Raw genomic sequence first — 20,611 nt, forward strand, 5'->3', positions numbered from 1 at the left:
TAACCACGCACTAATTGACGATGAAATCAGTTTAGAGTTTAGACCCTTACAGCAATGACGAAATGTCTGAGTGCCCAAGGCTAATGCAACTTTCACAAACTTTCTCAAAGAATTTGTTTTTTTCATTAAATTGACGTAACATCAAGTTGAACTAATACAAAATGCTTGAAACTCGTATTCAAATGTTTACTTCGGCCATTTTGGTGTAATACTTAACAACAATAAAAAAGAATTCCAATTTTAAGTATTTTTGCACAGTAAAATTTCAGCTGCTACCTAACGTATTCTGTGTCCTGTAAACCAATAGTTTTGTATGCATTATGAACTATGGATATTTAATGTCATAATTCTATGCTTTTAATTCGTAATTTAAAACCAGCTCAAGCTGGAAGAGGCACTGTAAAGATTTTATCGCCTCACATTAAGTTGGCGTAAGAAGCGCCATAAATTCCGGGCAAAGTCGATATTAATCGGCCGGTGTGCTGGCGCCAAGGTCGGTTGAAAATGTGTTTATCTCCAATCACTTGTCGTGAATGAAACGCTTTGTTGAATTCTTACGCGTCATATCACCCGTCTCCGCGAAGACTACGACCACGTTTCTTATACAGCTATTTTAACGTTAAATTTATGTCATTTTTTCAAATTAGGTAGATTTTACGTGATGTAACTTGGTCAAAGTTTTGTTTGGTAAAATAACATTTAGGTTGGGGAGAGAGTTTGCTTTCTTGTACCAAAGACAGTCAAGACAAAGCAATACAAAAAATATTTTAAAACTGTTTTGTAACTATGTAAAATATATTGTTACAATGCTCAACCCTGTTGTATTGCTGTGTCTTTGTCTGTTTTTGGTATAAAATAACATAACTTTTGCATACAATACAACAGTCAATTGCAGTAGTCTACGATCTTGTAGGTTAAAAACTTCTATCCGACAGTATTGGACATGTGGGAGCATGCATTTCAATTCACATTCTTTGGGTCTTCGTGAATGCATTAACTAAGATTGATTTCACATGCTTTTCTGTTACTACCTGAATTCTTTTATCTGTTATTCAGTGCATTCACATTCGGCATCTGTCTTTCTAAATGGCCATCTATGTCTTTCATTAAGAAATTAAAAGTGTTTTGTTTTGGTTTTTGTTGCCTTGTTGCAAAAGAACAACGTTTCATTTTTGTTGCCACATCGTCTGTTCACATCAAGAAACCAAAACAATTTTGACCACTGCTTTGACTTCGGCAAGCAGTCAATTACTGTATATGCAAACCATAACAATCGTTGTCTTTACTCTGGTAAAATCGCTACGAAATTTTACACTCTTGCGTTGCATTTGGTCTCGGAATGAAGGAATCGCATACTTTTTGTCTTAACCGTCATTTTTTAAATGTTAACGTGGACTTGAAAGAAATCCATGTTGACAACAGAATCTTTAAAAAGATGTTTTCTATTTGTTTCCGCATATTTGATTTCAAAACAACTTTCTTTTCACAGTTATCATTTAAATACTAAGGAATTAACGTATGGATTACGGTAAATGCGTTTCGTTCTGGCAATGTAAAAATTCGCCTAAGGGTATTTATTGTATTTTGTTGTATAACGATGTAAGTATGAGATAAAACTTGCCATTTTGTAGTTGATCTCAGGAGAATGAAATTGAATCTTTAAAAACTGTTTTTCCTGTGGCCACAAATCACTATTTTGTATTAATCCTCGCTCCATGAAACGAATTGACGCAGGCCCGCTCTAATATCGTCATTATAGAAATGGTAAGGCTCTTTTGTCTAGACTTTTCATAACCAATATACCGAGATTTTGTTTGCAGAATATCGCTTTGGCGCCAGCCCGTTTGCCCAAGATAGTTTTGCTTCAGGTTGCTTTATCAAATACCCTCACAAGAAAACCGAGACATTAAGCGAAGGTAATAGCTAAAGGTTGCGTGTAGCAAACTCAGGTGAAAAGACAAATGAATGGTGGCTGCGTTTTTTTTTGTTTTTTTTATACTTGAATGGTGTTTTTTTAAAACTTGTAAACATTTTTTTCAAGTGTTTTTTTTTATTATTACTGACGTTAGAGGCTTTGCTTTGATGTGGAAACCTGTTTTTACTTTTAAAAAATTTGTTTGATTTTTGTGTGCAATTTAAATCCAATCCAATCTTATAATTCCGAACTCTGGTATTTGTCCAGCAGACTGTCAAAGGTTAATTTTCAGAAAATAAAATCAAGAGAAAACTAAAATGATAATCAACAGTAAACCTATAGCGTCTGAAACGAAGCCTGGCAAAGCTCAGGAAAACAGTTGTGCTTTCAATTATGAGCAAGTCGGTTTGTTGTGAGGCAAAACTAAAACACCGTAAACGGAATTTACTGAATGGATTCGTTAATTTTGTCTGAACTTAATTCGTCAAAAATTTTTTCACCCAAAGCGATTGACTTTAAAATTATCAACATTTGTGCCAATATTACATCTGCAAATGCTAAACCGATGTTAACATAGACAAGTTTATCGCCATCAGAGCGGTTTTTCTTGATGTCCAAGCAGCCATCCGTACATCCATGACGCAAATATCTTTCCTGGTTTAAGTCTCCCATATTAGTCTTGAAACGTTAAAAAAATCGCTCAATTAAGGGCTTGGAACTTGTTTCATTTTGAGGTTTAGCCAGCCGAGCAATGTGCCAATAGACCAACACTGAAACTTTTGCAACATAGGCTTTAGATTAAGTAACGTTGAATCGACATGAAATCCAAAAATGGTAGCAAAATTCAGTATTCAAAATAGAGCCACCTAGGATAGCTAATGTAAAAGGTAAACAGGCAAAACTTTAAAAGTTTTTCTTGAAACTAACTACAACCACTCTAGCGCCAAGTGTACTAAATATAGTATCTCATGTTTTTTGTGCTTGGTATATAATCAAAATTTCAAAACACGTAGCTTTTATATCATTCAGCAAATTAACGATATTCGTCGAGCTCCCCGTGTAGATCTTTTACGCTTTAGAAGCATCATCAATGCCAGGGTTGGAGTTTCTTGGCATAAAAGCACTTAATGCCCCAATTTAAAATTATACTTTCAGTTTAGTGATTAAACGTGCATTGTAATGACAATGATTAACGAAACTTGAGTTTTTCTCGGAAGTCAATAGCATGGTGATGCTGCTGCATTCAGGCTTCACATTCCAGCAGTGCTTTATCAATAAAATACATAAAGACGTTGGCACAACGCTTATTGTTGACAGAATTTGAAAGAATGCAAATGTATTTGTCCTCGAAACTCTGTCTGTTTGCAGTAGCTGTCAAGTGTGCTTTTCGGGACATATGAGAGGTATTAATAACAAAATCGCGGAAACTTTTCAAAATCCACCATTAAAAGGAATAAAAAGTACTTTTGCTGGTCGTAAAATTGCAGCAGTTCTTCAAACCCACAACAATTGAGGTATCGAATTTGCTGGCAGCTTTCACGCAACTATATAGCTCCCGGTGTTAACATACTTTTTTGCAAATTGGTGTTGTTTCAAAAACATGAAAAAGAGCAAAGGTCAAAAATATTTGCACTAGAGATTTAGTTCCTCAAAATATTTTAACCGACAAGTACAAATCACCAGGAGAATATTTGAAGCATTGAACGGACATCACGAAGAATATCTTATAATTTTAAGTTCATTTTGATAACCTACAAAAACAAAAGCGACTTTTTATAGGCCTCTGCTAAAGTTTTGTCAGTTGGCATCAAGCTTGTCCAAGTGGCTACTTCAAGTTCTTGTGTGATTTAAGATTGCAAAAAGTGTGCTTTTGTTACGCATGTGCTCGCTGCTTGTATATTTGTAGTAGTCAACAAACCACAAGTAACAAGGACTGCAGCTCCGAGTATTCTGACCAACTATCATTCCCAATTTTTGCTGATTTTTAAAAATACGTCCCTAAGCAGTGATTTTTTGAAGATTTAAAACTTGGCATGTGCGCTTTGTGGCACAAAATCATGACTTTAACGAGACGCAAAATACTGCCAGAAATCCATGCAAAAATAATTCGCTCACAGCAGTCAAACTTTTACATTCATTTTTGCATTTTTTACGTTTAATGATTGGCTATGAACGACAAGTGTGTAGAGTAGACGAAATGCAAGGTCAAAAGTTTTGTTTGAAACAAAAACCCATATAATTTAATTTATTTCCAATTGTCGTTGTATTTTAAAAGCAAGTTTTTTTCCGAATGAACATAACAAGAAGATCGCTGATACCAATGCAGATTAAACGTTAAATTGCCAGGATCATCATCCTTGGTCTCAAACGACGCGGTTTCATTTTCAAATTCTTCCTTGGAAATTATGATTACTATAACCAGAATTGCTACAACTGTCCATAAATTTATTAGGACAATAATTATATCATTCCTTGTAAAGATGAGCAACACTGTAAGAAATGTAGGTGACAACTCTCATATACTTCATACAGCTGCCTCTTGAGATAAACAATTGAAAGATTTTCCCATTGGACCTTGTGGTTTGGTGGTCTCGTAATCTAATGATGGCAATGACAGCTTACAAGTAGCAGGATACTGATACCAGTAATTTGACAAATAATCACAGTTCGCAAGTGACCGTTGCGTCACAGGCCGAAGAAATCCCAACAAAGACGTTATCAACTTTACTGCAATGCAGTACTAGACCGGAAGATGGTAATGAGACATGAAAAGTATATTTTTTCTTTTTCGATTTTAGACGCAAGTCTATTGAGTAGGCTACATAAAACAACTGATGTTTATAGAGTTAAGTATGTTTTTGCTTGGCCGTGTCATTAAATCTAATCGGTTCTGACAGCAAGGAAAATCCCATTAGTGACGTAAGTACACCGATTCATTGGCAAAAAATGATGCCCAAGAATTTCAATTAGAACGTAAGGTCTCATAGACAAAAAAGAGGTTAATGTTTGTTTTATCTATTGCCAGTCAAATGGTTTACGACTTGCAATTTGCGTCTTGCTATGATGAATTATGTGAAAGCCAACAGTCGATCTACAGAAAAAACATGTCTAATTGTGTAGGCGGTGTGACAGCTAGCAGTGAAATATTGTTTCTTCCTTTGTGTAAATGTCTTGCTGTTTGAACTTTCATTGAAGTCCCACAATAACTGCACAAACTAATTTTGTTCAGTTGCATGGTTTTACTGCTTATTCTCATACAACAGTCCTGTCACACAAAATTGTGTCATTTCAGTCTCGGTTTATCATGTTCTGCTTTTCTAAAACCTTGTAAATGTTATGAAAGTCGCAAGAAATCAGTTTCCCTCTCTTCATGGTAGATATTGATTGTGAGAGTCTTTATTCTCTTTGAGAGCTTATCCCGGCAATTTCGTATACTTGTAGACTAGAGGCTTTAAACCACTGACGTAGGCGGTCACTGAGATTGACAGCGTGAAGATCCAGCTTGACGAGGTTGTTGTTTGCGAGTTATTCAATCTATTAGATATCGGTGACTGGAAAGCTGTCTTTGAAATGTGTTGCTCAACAGCACGTTGCTCGAGAGTCGAACCAGCGTTGCTTGAACTTGCCAATTTCCCTTCATAAAGTCAAGAGCTAACCAACTGAGCTATCAGAGCAGGCATAAAATTTTGAATCACACGCCATTCATAAAATAGTTTGCAGATTTATCCTTTACAGAAAGCAACATTGGTGAGAAAGTTTTTTTTTTCTGATTATACAACTTAACTTGCTGAGTGGGTGTGAGTATCATACGTTTGTAAAAAGCTTTTAAATTCTATCTGTCATCATGTGTACAAAAATGCGATCTTTGCAAGATGACAGGGTGTGATTAGAAAGCTGTGCAGCGAAAAGGTAGAACCGGTTTCACATGAAATTGCTGCTTCTGTCGTAAATGATTTTTTGTATTTCCAAACCGCCTTGTAATATTTTTATTTTTTTCAGCTTTCTATCCACCAAAACTAACTGCAGTTGAAATTTAACATAAATAATCCCAAGTGATTTAGTTGTGCAAAACATCTTTCAGCGTGGGTTAAACAAGATCAAGATTTGCTGGGAAAGTTCGATCTTTTTATAAACGAAAAAATCATTTCCCTGGTGTGCATCACTGTTCTTCTGAAAACTTGAACCAAACTTAAACAGAAACAAATTCTGCGGATACGAGCTTGATCTCTATAAGCCTTTTTTCAATTGAGAAAATCAACAAATTCTAAGCATTTGCCTCACACGATGCCGGAGTAAAGCTTTTTCATAAGCTGGTTGTTGTACTTTAGTAGAAGAAAAATGCGAACATTTTCTGATTCATCAGGTGAGAGTCATCAAGGAACTCTTCTAACTTGTGGCATTCGCAAGTATGATTTCAAGACTTTCTTACAAACATCGGAGATCAGCGGTCAAAGATCAAAAAACGAACAAAGTATACAAACGAAAAAAAGACTTCAGTCGAAGTGGAGCGTCCAAAACGCTTCGACTCGAGTTTGTAGAAGTCCGACAACCTCTCCCTGTGCTTGCTTGAAGCAAAATAAAAGCTCCTCAGACAACAAAGAAAGAAATGACGTGCATATGCAGCATCGTGACGGACACAAAACCGGCTATGCAGATGCAGTTTCGTATTTTGATTTTACTAAAATTAACTTATTATCTCTACCTAGAATTCTTCCAAGTTATTTATTATTTATGAATGCGTTTAGTTTTTGCCAGTTATTTTATGTGGTGTTGGTCATTTTTCTTCTATCGCAAACCACAACCACAAATGCATATGTGCTAACTCAAGATGGAGCTGCGCACACATATTTACACAGAAGACTTGCCGGCAAGGAAAGGCGGGAAGTTCAACGCGAAATCTTGTCCGTTCTGGGCCTTAATCATCGACCCCACCCAAACAATCAGAAACCTATCGGAAGATCTTCCGCTCCGTTGTACATGTTGGGGTTGTATAGCTCCGTCTCAACTGCCATGTACAATGATCAGACTTCACATCGACCATATCTTCAAAATGACATCGAGGAAAGAGAAACTCATCGCCAGCAATCGAGACTTGAAACCCGGTCGGCAAAGCGCTTTGCTTCCCGATCAAGCGGTCCATTTACGCTCGATCCGATGGCAGATGGATTTCCAAATGGAATAGCGCCTGATCTGAATCAGTACATTCAGGAAAGCGGAATTTTAACCAACGAGGTCGGAATATTTGAAACCAACTTCGAGCAACTCAGAGGACCAGTTTCGTTTGATGATCGCCATGAAAGGAACTACGGCTTGGCGACCAATGAGGGTGAAAAAGAACTTCTCGACGAATCAGATTTAGTGATTAGCTTTATCAACACAAAGCAACAACGAGGTAAGTTTTTGTTTGTTACATGTTATTTTATTTTGCCTCCGCCATCTTATACAAAGAGCAGTTGAGAGAATAATTCGGACCCTGTACGAATGACATTTTTGGACCCTAGGATACTTCAGGAAAACCTACTAACATCAGAATAACATAGCCTAAGGTGGTTTTGCGTTTTCGCATCCTTAAAATCATCCTGACCCCGGGTTCTATAGTACCCCCTGGACCTCCCTGTCAACGCTACTGCACATAGTGCAACGTAAAAGCCTCCAGATGCAATACAACAAACAGCAAGAAGCAAGCACAAGCATACACTCATGAAGTCAACCTTTTCCATTACCATTCCAATAAGTATCTTTAAAAAAAAAGCCTTGTGCTTTCAACAGGAAGCGAACCAACGACTTTCAGATTGTTAATAGTCCCCACAGACCATTCTGTCTGGGTAAATATTCGAGCTTGCTTGTAACGGTCAACTATCCAATGTTCATTCTTAAGTTAGTCCTTTTTAACGTCGATTTAACGTCTGTATAGGTTTAACAAACCGTGCAAAAAGACTGACTCGGTGGCCAGGATAGCACGTTTTGTCCAAATGTATGACATACGCTTTTTTACAAATTACCTCAAATCAATGAACACACCAAATATTTGATGGTACTTTAAAGTCAGACCAAAGTGAAGAGCGATGTGTGGACAGGGAAACAGTCTTATTTTTCCGTCAGAGTTATTTTCTATACTTAACCCTCATAGGAAGGCTTATGGCGACAGTCAGCATGAATTATTGCTTATCAAACTATTCCTGGCGCCATTGCTTTTCGGTCTCCGGTATTTACTATCACTTTCTCAAAAAGGAATGCAACAAATGGAAAATATACTTTGTGAGAAAATCTTGTCATTGGCGTGGGTTGGATAGACGGCCGACGTTCTGTCAACATTAAAATGAAGTAAATAGATGGCTTCGAACGTTGTTCGACGACTGATCGCTATCTACGCAACTGGATATAGCATTGCGTAATTTTTCTCTTTTTTAACCAATTTTGAAGCGAAAACGACGTTTTGAAGTTAATCCTACAACAAATTGCGTTTATTTGATCTCGAAAAAGACAAGTTCTGTTCATTGTTTCAAGCAGTCAGATAAAAGGTTGTTACCATTGTCTAAATATCCGTAAACGTGTATTCGGTATACAAATGACAATGTGCTATTTATAGCAATAGGCGTTTCCACAAGAGAAGAGTTCAATTTCTTAGAGTTGTTCACCAAGCTCATTCTGGGAGAGCAAAATCCGTCAGTTTTACATTGATTCAACGTCTGAAACGTTAAATTGTTGCAAAAATGACAGATTTTGCTCTCTGGGTTTTGATCCGAATGTGGAAATTGTTGAAACAGCAAGCTAGTAAACTTTCTGAAAGTACTAAAGGATTTGGTATACTTGTTTGAAACGAGAAACCACTTTTTAAACCAAATCTATACAAACTTGTCATATTTCCTCAACCAATGATTCTGCTCAGTAATGACATCCAGTGTAGGCTACTCTTGATGAACAACTTTTCTGTAGGCCAGGAATTGCTTTCAAGCTGAGCAAGATAGAACTGCATCCTAAACCGTTTGCTTTCAACTTTGTTCGATCGACTGTTATCATATTCCTAGGTTTGCCAGGTGATCTAAAATTCGGACAGAAAAAGTTAGTTTGGCTTAATTTTATACAGTGTATCCGACGGCCAGCAAATCGTTCGGACATTGATTTGTGCCAATGTTTTAATTTCTTTTAATATCAGTGAACCATAAAAAAGGATTGTTTTTTCTTAAAATATTTGAATTTCAGACTAATGTAGTCTTAGGTTTTCCCGGATTACATGGCAACCCCTTAATCACGAGTCTTACTATTATTTCAGAACTTTAGGGCAGTTCAGAACAAAATTGTTATTCAAACAATCGCAAATCCAGCAGCAGAACAAATTTGAGAGTTTTCGTTTTCAAGCAAATTCAAATTCTTATCAGGAAAACTGATGATAACTGACAAGCAGGACAAATCCTTGTTTCAAAAACGATCGAATTTATCTATTTGTTGTTTTTGTTGTTGGCCTGAATAATGATATTAAATTCAATTACTTTGTTGTTAATCATTTGTAGCCTACATAGTACAGCAGCAAAATTGCTTTTTTCCAGAAGTTATACAAAATATTTTGAAACAAAACCCATATTTAGCTTTTTTTACTCAAAATTCATTGCATCAATTAAACTTCTCAGTGACAACTTTAATCTTGCTTCATTTTATTTTGAATCTCTCGTTGTGGTTTCTTTCGATCAATTTTTACCGTGAAAAATATATTTCGAACATTTCTACTTTTGAAAACAAAAATTGAACTGCGGATCTGAAAGGAAAAGATTAAAAGAAAACGTGTAAAAAAACATTTGATCCACGATTATTTTGCGTTTCACACCTTGCACACTTTCAAATGAACCACTTCGGACTGGCTGATGGGAGGAGATTTTGCCTCCAGAGTATAGCACATGAAGATTAAATAAATGAAGAAAAGTGCTCTTGTTAAAATTTTACAGTTTTTCATAAGCTGAAAAAAAAATGTCTCCAATTCTCTCAAATTTAAAATCGCTTGCATCCACCTTGTTAAACGCAAGTGAATCTTTGACGTTTTCATATTTAATCTCGTTGTCTTAGCCATTTTTTAAATATGTTTCCGCATTGGTAAACTGTGTTGAAACCACCGGGTAGTGCAGTCCATGGGCAGTCTAAAATCAAATGTTCAACAGTTTTTCTGCTTTTTTCTCAATTTGAGCAGATTGATGAGTTTTGAAAGCGCCATCGATGATGAGTAGTAGCAGTTTGGACAAAACGGGATAAAATTCTATGACACCGGTCCCATCCTTTCTGTTGCATGTCGAGAAACCTGGGAGGGGTAGCGTTGAATCGAACTACTTTCAAGCTTAACAGCTACTTTAAAAATTGCTAACAGAAAAATGTCAATAGGAATTCGTGCTTAGTATCAGAAAAACACAAATGCTCTTGCAATCTTGTCAAAAGTTCATTGCTAGAATCGAGTTCGAGGTAAATATGTAAATTTTATAAGTTGCCGTACAAGGATGTATTCTAGACACTTAGTCTAACACCAAACAAAAACAAATTACAAAAATACACGGGACTAAAATTTATATTTGCAGTAAAAACTACCAACTCATTAAAAATGGCAAAACTTCCATTAATGACTTTCAAACTTTGATCGGCACTTTTTTCAACAAGGACAAATAAAAACCAAGCAGAAACTATTTAAACGTTTTGTGATTTGATGAAGAAAACGTAAAATAAGCCAGCATTGATTGTCGACTCCATTTTTGCTAATAATTAATCTTTGCGACAGAGCAATCATTCTTTCAAATTTCCAAGCGTCCACAGTGTGCAAAATCAATTTGCGCATCAAGGCAGCCATTTTGTTCAAAGTTCAATCTTAAAAACACTCAAAAGCTCAGGATAATACACTTTTTATTCTTGCACATGATGTGAGGTCTTTCTGCAAAAGCTTAGCTCAAAAGCATTTACCTTCAGAGTGTAAAAACGTTTGCAAAATTGTAATCAACAAAGAAGAAAATTCTTAGTGTTCACGTAACGTTACGTTTAGGTCTTGGTGTCTAGTTTGGGACAGCTTATCATCATAAACTAAATAAGATCATGTACTTTTGTGGTGCCAAGTAAATATTCGATTTCCAAAACAATAATATCTGTCATTAGGTTGAAAATACACAACTGGAAAATTGTTTTTAGCTCAGCAAACGTGTTTGATGTATTGACAGAAAAACAATTTCTGAAACAAGGTTATGAAGATGTATCGGCCTCTCTCAGATATCATAAGCCTTTGTAGAAATTATTGTCTTCTTGTCTGAGTTAAATGGTGCACAATTGGCATTATTATAACGTAAATACAACTGGTACTAACGTTGAGATTATAAAAAAGTTATGTTCTTGCCAAAAATATTCCTCGCTTTGATGATTCAGAGTGTTCTTTGTGAACCACAAATTGTTCGTAAATAAAATCGTTTTGTAATGTAAAATTTTGTCTTGAAACATGAAAAATTATGCTCTTTGTTATCTGATTTTTGCGTTTGGAATCTGAATGTTGGTTTAAGCAACTTGTAGTCGCTCGCATTATGTCATTTGTAGCCTCTGCCGTTGTTGGCGATTTCCTCTTTTTTTCCTGTACAATCTAGGGCACGTATGTACTTTATAAAACAATCAGCTACCTCTTTTTGCTACTTCAATGTGGTTGAAAAACGTTTTCCATTCAAAACATGAAGTAAGATTAAAGCTTGGAAATAAACGTAAAGTTTTCACTATATCCTTGAAGGATTTGTTTCCTATGGGAACTCAAGAAACACACTAAGCCTTGCCTGATTCGGCTTTAGTAGCCTTTTATCTTTGATTCACCAGGTTTTGTATGAATACCACTGTCCAAACAGTTTACCCAAATAGCGTATAGTTTGTATAAACAATTTAGTTTCGCAGAGATAAAGGTGAAAAATATAACATAATCTTATATTTCTCACAAAGGCCTGGCCACGAACTTAGTCCCTTCTACGGAACTGAGAGTGATTTTAAGAAGACATCGGTCTTTCTACTTCGACGTAAACCAAGCCACAGCGGAAGATGAGCTGACGGCTTCGAAATTTCGACTTTACAAGGAGAAAAGTGATCCCAGCATAGGAAACCAGACCCTACGTGTCAACGTTTATCAAGCAGTACAAGGTTCAGATGGAAGGTAGCCAATGCCTTCTTCTGATATATTGGAATATAATTAAATAACAATGATGTATTTTGTTGAAAAGTCCCTTGTTTTTGGATTAATTGAAGTCCAGATATCTTCAAAATATGAATGATGATGTGATTTTGAAACAAAATATGTTTAGAACTAAGACTAGATAAGAAATTCTGTTCAGCTGTAATGTAACATTTAGTTGGCTTTCGTGTTGGTTTTTGAGATATCGCAATCTTTAAGAATACATCCATCTCAGTGACATCGAAATTTTATCCCTACTTTTCAGGCTATGATCACCATCACATGGAGTTCGATCAAAAAATGATACAGCTAAATTTAATGAATATTTAGAAAACATCTATCACATAAAATGGGAGAAAAAAGTAAATTTTACAGATTTCCTAAAAATTTTGTTAACACTACAGTGCAGTATGAAAAAAACAAACTTGCCTTTGAAATTTCAATTTCAAAACTAAAACTGTATTTCAAAACCTTAAAGCACTCGGCCAATGGAATGTTCGTAGAAACAATATGCAGTTTTAAAAAAATTTGTCTGCTTTACGTTGCATTTAGAGTTTAAGTATTTCATAAGATGATAATCGTTTTTCAGTGCAAGTGTGTACCTACTTGGGAGTAGATTAGTTGAGTCTAATCAAGAAGGCTGGTTGGTATATGATGTGACCAGCACCTTGCAAGAATGGATTGAGCGCCCTGATCGCAATCTTGGTCTAAAAGTCACAGCTGAAACCGTGGAAGGTAAGTTCTCATAACAAGCACTGCTTAGCCTGCGCAATAACCTTTTGAACTTGTTGCTTGGTACTGCACTATAATTGTGATTAGAAATCAGCTGATTTAATATCTTTAGCAGTGCTCAAAGTTGTTTCTATTAAGGTTACGGCAATCAGAAAGCAGTTTAAGGATTTAGCAATCGATTTGGGTATTCGTTTCCTATATATACGATTTTATTCGAATCATGCTCAAATGAAAAGATAAGGGATTATTCTATTTAAAAAAGCGAAAGATAAACCCAAGATGTATTCAAGGCGCTCTTGTTGCTACGGTTTAACGTCCTTCATTCCATGGCAGTATCAATCTTCAACCAGTTGTAAGACATCTTGTATTTTATTATCAAAATTCATAAATAACTTATTGCAAATTCTATAGCCTACTTTGGTAAAGAGTATTTCAGCTTTTTTTATCACACCTGATCATAGAACTGTTCTTTTTTAAATATCTCTGTTGAAGTACATTCTAATTCTTTCTTTGTATCACTCTGTGAATGTTTTTTTGTTTTATTTCAAGTTACTTAATATTACAGTTTAATTTTAGGAAAGTATTTAAAAGCAACAAAGACCGGAATTGTGGGAAGGAAAGGAGACCCTACCAAGCAAGCCTTCATGGTGGCTTTCTTTACTCAGCACGAACAGCCAAGGGTGCATTCACATCTTCTGAGACGAAGAGCGAAAAGAAGTAGCGATCGCGACATAGAAGAGAACAATGAAAGCGAAATGAACGACAGCGACATTGTGGAAGGTAAGAACACTGTTGACAGTTGTAGTTTATGAACTTTGTAGACTCCACCTATTAAAGCAAATTAATTCCCTGTCGATTTGAATTTGATACATAAAAAATTTATGATCCAAGATTCAATAAGAAGAAATCATCATGGTATTTGGAAGCCTGTAGTGAATTTAATAAACTACAAGTTCTTTTACTTTTGCATTGGTAAAGAAAATTCCCTTTTGTAAACTTTTAGATTAGTTTTTTTCTCTCTGTTGTAAATCACGTATTTTTTTATCACTGATTGAACAACCATGGAAACATAATGCTTCACCTTCACTAAGGTCAACAAGTTACTTTTGACTACAAGAGCACTTCTGTTCACAGATGAAGAGCAGGGAAATCCAACTGTCAATGACTCAAGGAATGGAGAATCTATATTTGATGTGGAAGAAGTCGAAGAGCAGGACAATGAAGAAACTGAAGAAGATGGACTCACAACGAACAACAGTGAATCAATAAGCAGCTCTGCTCAAAGTGAGGGAACAAGATCGGTCTCAAGAAGAAGAACGCGAGCAAAAGACCAAAGACCGAAAAAGAAAAGTATGTTGTTTCAATAACACAATAACATCTATGTTCTTCTATTTATTTCTAATTTTATTCGATGGAGATGAATTTGCAAACTTGAGTTAATTCTAGAATATTGACTGTTGCTTTTGTCGTGACTTAAGTTTGAACAGCGATTGACAAAACAGTATAGCTTATGCAGTTTTTGCATATTATGAACATGATCTTAATTTGACTGTAAAGTTAGTTGGCATCTGCAACTGAAGATTAATCGACCATACAAATTCAGCCTCAGAACGTCAACGTCATCCGAGGTTCATATTTATCGAGTTGTTTGATTATAATTGAATAATCTGCAAGAGAAAGGGTCTCTTCCTGTGAGAAAATGATAATGATGTATCGTGTTTCATAATGCCATACAGCAAATCGGTCGTTTTTTACATTGATTTAACGTCTGCAGACGTTGAATCAATGTAAAAAACGACTGATTTGCTATCTGGGGTAGCATGAAACTCATAAAATTTTGAACGCAAACTGAAATCATTTGCACAAACGCTGAACGACTTCCAACAGATCCATCATACACGCTTAGTTAAGTTTTATTAGTGAGAATCTATTTTCTTTTTAATATCGGGCTATAACGCTTAAAACTGGTAGAATTTTTAATACATTTGTAACTTAATAATGAAATTTTAGAAAATAATAACAATAATTGTCGAAAAATAACACCTGGTCTGTAGTGAAATTTCGATGCATCAAAAGCTGACATGCAGTAGTAAAAGATAAATGCTTTTGTTTCGTTTTACTGATGAAACTGTTTGTGAAAATTGTTGCGCTTAATGTGAAAGCCAACAAGTTTAAAAACAACTGTCTGCGCCCAATTTCGCAAAAAGTGATGTGTTTGTACTTGTAGGCTACTCGGTGGTGGCATTTTGCTCCGGAAAGAGAACATTGTCGTAACTACGTCACCACAACCCCACAGTTGTAATTCGATCTTTAAAAAAGTAGACGGTTGCAGAAAAAGGGATTTTTCTTGACCCTTGCTACTCCAAATTTCAGCGCTATATTTTGCTTTCCGCTTACAAGTAGTGTTTGATCCTCAAAGGCAAAGCTTTGCAAACCCACCTCGCTAAGTGACGAACAAGCACACATATACTTTTTGCTCTACAAATAGATTTCTCAGCGTTGAAGCCTATTTCCTCAAGCTTCGTTTTTTCCTCATGACCACTTCCGATGGCGTACACAACCGTGACAAAAACAAAACTTAACCAGCGACTTCAGTTGATTTAATGTCAAATCAATGCAAACAAAAAGACCTGATGCTCTGGCCGGCAATACGCAGGTCATTTTTTGACCTGAAAACAAACGTCATAAAAATTTAAACAGAAATTTAAGATATCACGGAGGAGACAAAGCTTTTTACCATTTTTCATTGTTCCTTTGTCGTTGAAATTGCACATTGAAATAATTGTATGAAAACGTGTGGAATTGCAATTTAGTAACGACTTTTATTACAAGATGATGATGATGATGATTGCATGATGCGATTAAAAAGCAGCTGTACTTTTAAGTCAGCTAAGTATTTTTTACACAACCGCAGTTGCTCAAATAACCCTCTTCCAGTTAAAGGCTATGAAAGACCATGCTTACAACAATATCACCCAGTGTCATGTATTTGGACCAGCAGACCTCATGGGTTTTCTAGGTCGTACATAGTTAGTGATTTTTGCACAATAATCCAAAACAAGTTTGATTTTTTTATATGAATAGGTCACTTGACATTTGACAACCTGTTGTTTTCTTTTATAAATTATATCTACTTGTCTTTTTCAATAGATATAATTCAATGTCTGTGTCGCATGTGGCCTGCAAAGGTTACACTCTTCTATTATATCTCGTGTTCTATATTAGTGCACATGAGGTAAATGGTATTTGTTGTAGAAGTTACAATTTCTCTGTTGTTCCCCTTTACAAATTTGATAAACCTGCGAACCAGTTTACACGACTACAACATCTTGGTGTAGATGTAATGCTACTGTGCACAAGCAGCAGTGGTTCTTGATCATACTCATTAATGGACCTTTTCGTTGAATCAGAGATGAACCACTAGACTGCAGGGGTGGGCAAAGTTGTTCAAAGAAAGAGTCGCTTGCGGATAAACCATAAACACCAGCGAGCCGCAAAATCAGTTGACATAACATAACAGCAATAAAAACACAATGATTGTTTATCCATATGAGTTTTGTACTTGACTCACTAATCTCTGAAAATTTGGACGATAACTTGTTGCGAATTAATTCTTCTAAGTGTTCATTTGGCAAGGTTGCACGATGTTTTAATTTCACAAAGTTATAAATTCTTGTAAAAATGAATAAGTAAGTTCTGGTACTACTTCTAAGCTTCAACTAATCGCTGCTTATAGAGACTTTACTAAACTTCCAATTGTTGCTGACTGAACTGAAAATGAGCCAGGAGAAGCACAATGTTGCTTTTGCAAAGTCACGATTCCATTGTTCAACAGTGGCTACAGCAAAAGAGAGACTCTTTTTTGATCTTTGTGTTGTATTGGCCGCAAATTAGATTTTGAAGACAGTGTAGGCTAAGTCACAAATTTTAATTTATCCAACCGATTTTGCGCCCCTATCAATGTGGCGCCCATGGCTCGAGTCATACCTGCTATTCCCTAGGTACGCCACTGCTTAGTTGACAGTCCGAGATAATATATTTATAAAGTATAATCTTAATTTTTTTGTAATATTACGATTCAATACAAGAGCCACAAAATTGATGTTGAAGAGCCGCAGTTTGCCCACCGTTGAGAGCCTTGAATTTTCAGTCATTGACATTTGTCTTTTCCACTTAAATTTGAGATCGCTGGCCAATGGGTGAAACCATGTCAGAATTTAACTAGCCTATCAAGCCTTGACTGAAACTTTGGATTGGTACAAACCTAACAAATGTCTGCACGCAGCGAAGGCAGTGACAAATGTTTTTTTCTAAAATTTCACTTTCTTATTTTAGAACTTAGCATTAAAGTTTCAAACTTTGCGCAATTAAAACTAACATCTTGCCAGCAAGAAACGCCAGAACTTAAAAGAATGTCTTATCAAAAACAACATGCAATTAAATTGATTTCGAAACATCAGTTGTTTTTTCCGGTAAAAGAACAATACGTTCTTTGAGAATTCAATTATTTTATCTTGTAAAAAAATGTAGTTACTTATTTTGAGCTGGAAGACAAGTCAAAAAACTTAATCGTAACTGGAGACTAGATTAAATAACAGAGTAGTTGAAACAGCCAGGCATAATATGCGGCTTAAGCGTATTTTCCTTTTCTGTCATTAAATTCCTCTAAGATCTCCGAGTAGGCTACTTGAATTTTATTTGTTTTTAAAAACATATGTTGATAATTAGTACCATTGTGCATCTGCAGACGTGCATGACAGTGAAGCAAAATCTGAAATTTTCTGTAGTGCTTGCATTATAGCAAGCTACATGTCAACGTAATCTACTTCGTTTCTTGGCTAGTTAGTGGATTACGGATGGAGACGCCAAGTTTTGAGCTTACCTTTTCCGATCAAATTACTTGAATGAAATGAACCTTTTGTAGGTTTTGCCATTTGCCAATGTAAATAAACTTTAAAATGAATTAACTTTCAAGGCCGCCAGATAAACACTTTTTAACACCATCTCAGAACAATGGCGGAAAACGGTGATTTGATCCCAAACGGAAATCCTTAGATAGATCAATTGTTGATATGCAGGAATGCAATCTAAAAATATATTTTAGGGCATTATTTTGACATTCTCAAGCACCACGCATAAGTTTAAAATTTTAGTCGCGCTCAGGAAGAAAACTTGTTGGTTCTCATGTGCACTTTACATCAGTCAATGTTAATTCAACATACAACCAACAGTTTTTTTCCTTTTTCGAAAAACTTGAAACACACAGCCCATTGTTTACCCTTATCACCAACCGAACATTCAAAAGATCGCTTTGCATGTTGCGGCAAACCAGTTCAAAAATATTCTACTTCACAGCCACCACATCTTCACAAAACCTTGCTTAATAAATGCATTTTGTTCAGTCTAAATTGAATAATCAAATATTGGATTAAAATCAAAGAGTAAAACATGAAAACCAATGAACCGGTAAATGTAAGCTACAATTGTCATTGCGTGGTGCGGTAGCCACTTTAACAAGTCGAAATTCTGCCACTGAAATTGATTAGAATGAAACCGCCAACCAATCATAAGCTACGGTTTAAGTGACGTAAAAAATGGCAAAAAGAAGATCATAGAAAGCAAATTAAGTGATGGATTTTTTGTCAGCTGGTTGGCTTAGGGGTTAGGGTTAGGGATAGAAAGTAATAATTTCATTGACGCGTGTTCGATTCTCACCACTGCTATTGCTCTTTTTCTTCTGTAATTACCAAATAAAGTTCAAAACAAGCATTAACTCTCTGGGTGAGTGCTAGAAGGGTCACAATTGGACGATAGCCTCTTATAACACTTTCTGATTGGTTGGCGCTTGCATTGTAGTCAATTTCAGTGGCAGAATTTCGACTTGTTAAAGTGGCTACCGCGTGGTGCTGACTAATTTCATGTTTCATACTTAAATTTAAAGTTTGTAGCTTCATGATATATTTTTGTAGACCGTTTGGAAAATTAAAACTTAAATTAAGACGTTTAATAATAATAATAATGTGCGTTTTTTTATACTGTAGCAGTGTATCCATTGCAGATACGCGTTGTTCTTCAGCGTTTTATAAAGGAAACAATGTCCCCTGGAAATCAATAGAAGGATACGCTTTTCAAACTTGCAATGCAACTGTTTTTCAGATCGTAGAAGAAAACGGCCCAAAAACTCATCAAGGCGGAAACAAGCCGAACATTGCCATAGAAAGCCGTTGTATGTGAACTTCAAAGACTTGGGATGGGATGTGAGTGTTCATGGTTAAAATGCCGTAATTCTGCTCATACCAAATGATGTCACTAGCATAGGCGTCATCCGAAAACGCTTGAATAAGTTGTAGCGTCACTTTCATAAATCTTCTTTCGTTCCAGGCAATTAGACCTCTATAACACTTAGCCATGTTTTTGAAAAAAAAAATTGCCTAATTTCTGTACGGTATTTTGACCAATATAACAGTAATCGTGCTTAAACAAACAGGACGACTTTCTGATAGAACGTCATCGTAATTTGGCCAGTGAAGCGTGTCAAAAGCTATCAATGCGAAAATTTGTACTTTCTTTGATGATAGAAATAAATTCGTGTCGGGAAAGTAAAATTTGAAAAATGTATGCTGATGTTTCAACCAATACTGAGTGTATGGGCCATGGCCTTGCTTGTAGAGATGTGCAAAAATAAGTTGCTAACAAAAATACGACCAAGGAAAATTACTGTTGCACAGTCGTTTACTTTTTAGCAAGTGCAGTGACTGAATATTAGCCTACGCTTTGAATACAGTTCACTTTATTTTGCATTCTTTAATCGTTTTTCTATTTAATTGATTGAGTTGACCTCTAACTATTTTCATTTGGTGTTTGCAGAATTGGATCATTGCTCCGCCTGGATATCCTGCCTACCAGTGTTCAGGGGAGTGCAGTTTTCCCCTCAACGCTCAAATGAACGCAACCAACCACGCCATAGTTCAGTCTCTCGTTCATCTGAGTTTACCTAAGATGAAGATTCCAGAACCATGTTGCTCACCAACAGCCTTGGAATCAATTTCAGTTCTTTATTACAACGATAAGACAAATGTTGTGTATAAAAAATACCGAAATATGGTTGTTTCTTCTTGTGGTTGTAACTGAACAACGAAGCACACGATTGCGTTTAGCCACTGTCCAGCAAAAAGCAAATGCAGTAGAAGGCAAAAGCAAAGTATTGTTGTGGCGGTAACGAAAGCTTCCAGCCAGTGATGAGATTCAACCGGTTTGCAGAACCGCTTGCGAAAAATAAAAATGTTCACAAAATCGGTTCATGGCCAACTAGGCTACTTGGACCTAATAAAATAACCGTGCACAGGGTTGCCAGATGCGGCTAATTTTAGTCAAAGCAAACCGGTTGCTAACTTGATTGAATCCCACCACTGCTTACAGCCCCACACTACCCACTTTAAAAGATAAAAGTGATGTTTGTGTTGTTGAGTTTGTTTATAGCTTTCAGCGAGGGTAAAATGTTGAATTAATTCAATTCATACAAATCATTATGTTTTGTGTCGTTTTTCTATGAGTTTATGATTTATTTTTGGGCTAGAGTTTGCAGATTTCTTTTGTATTATATTGCATTTTGCGAAACTGACATCGTAATTACAAACATAATATAAATTTGTTTCCATAATTGCTCCATCAGGAATCCCTGCAATCGGTAAGTTAACCACACATAGCTGAATAAGTGTTTTGGTAGATTCGTTAGCATTTTCTTTTTCCACCGATCAGTCTATCACTAAGAGCTTAAGAGCCAACTTTCCGGCAGGACC

The 20,611-nt window shown here is 35.9% G+C and overlaps 1 protein-coding gene across 2 annotated transcripts; it reads left to right on the forward strand.

The window, feature by feature from the left end:
- Positions 1-5,919: 5,919 nt before the first annotated feature.
- Positions 5,920-20,506, forward strand: LOC145786471 (bone morphogenetic protein 5-like). Of its 2 annotated transcripts, XM_082598135.1 has the most exons (8): positions 5,920-7,049; positions 7,098-7,307; positions 11,855-12,062; positions 12,670-12,815; positions 13,389-13,592; positions 13,947-14,162; positions 18,969-19,069; positions 19,680-20,506. In XM_082598135.1, exons 1-8 carry the CDS (start codon positions 6,254-6,256, stop codon positions 19,941-19,943), a joined length of 2,145 nt encoding a protein of 714 aa, XP_082454261.1. In that variant the 5' UTR covers positions 5,920-6,253; the 3' UTR covers positions 19,944-20,506. The 2 variants fall into 2 exon arrangements, with proteins under 2 accessions (XP_082454261.1, XP_082454260.1); XM_082598134.1 differs by having other exon boundaries at positions 5,920-7,307.
- The last annotated feature ends 105 nt before the right edge of the window (positions 20,507-20,611 follow it).

The sequence above is a fragment of the Aplidium turbinatum genome, chromosome 17 (assembly GCF_918807975.1).
Source record: "Aplidium turbinatum chromosome 17, kaAplTurb1.1, whole genome shotgun sequence".
Taxonomy (NCBI): Eukaryota; Metazoa; Chordata; class Ascidiacea; order Aplousobranchia; family Polyclinidae; genus Aplidium; species Aplidium turbinatum.

Excerpts from the sequence above, each read along its gene's own strand:
- LOC145786471 (XM_082598134.1), top strand. The coding sequence starts at position 6,254 with ATGCGAACATTTTCTGATTCATCAGGTGAGAGTCATCAAGGAACTCTT. Across the intron at positions 14,163-18,968 it reads CCAAAGACCGAAAAAGAAAA|ATCGTAGAAGAAAACGGCCC; the intron begins GTATGTTGTTTC and ends ACTGTTTTTCAG. Across the intron at positions 19,070-19,679 it reads TCAAAGACTTGGGATGGGAT|AATTGGATCATTGCTCCGCC; the intron begins GTGAGTGTTCAT and ends TGGTGTTTGCAG.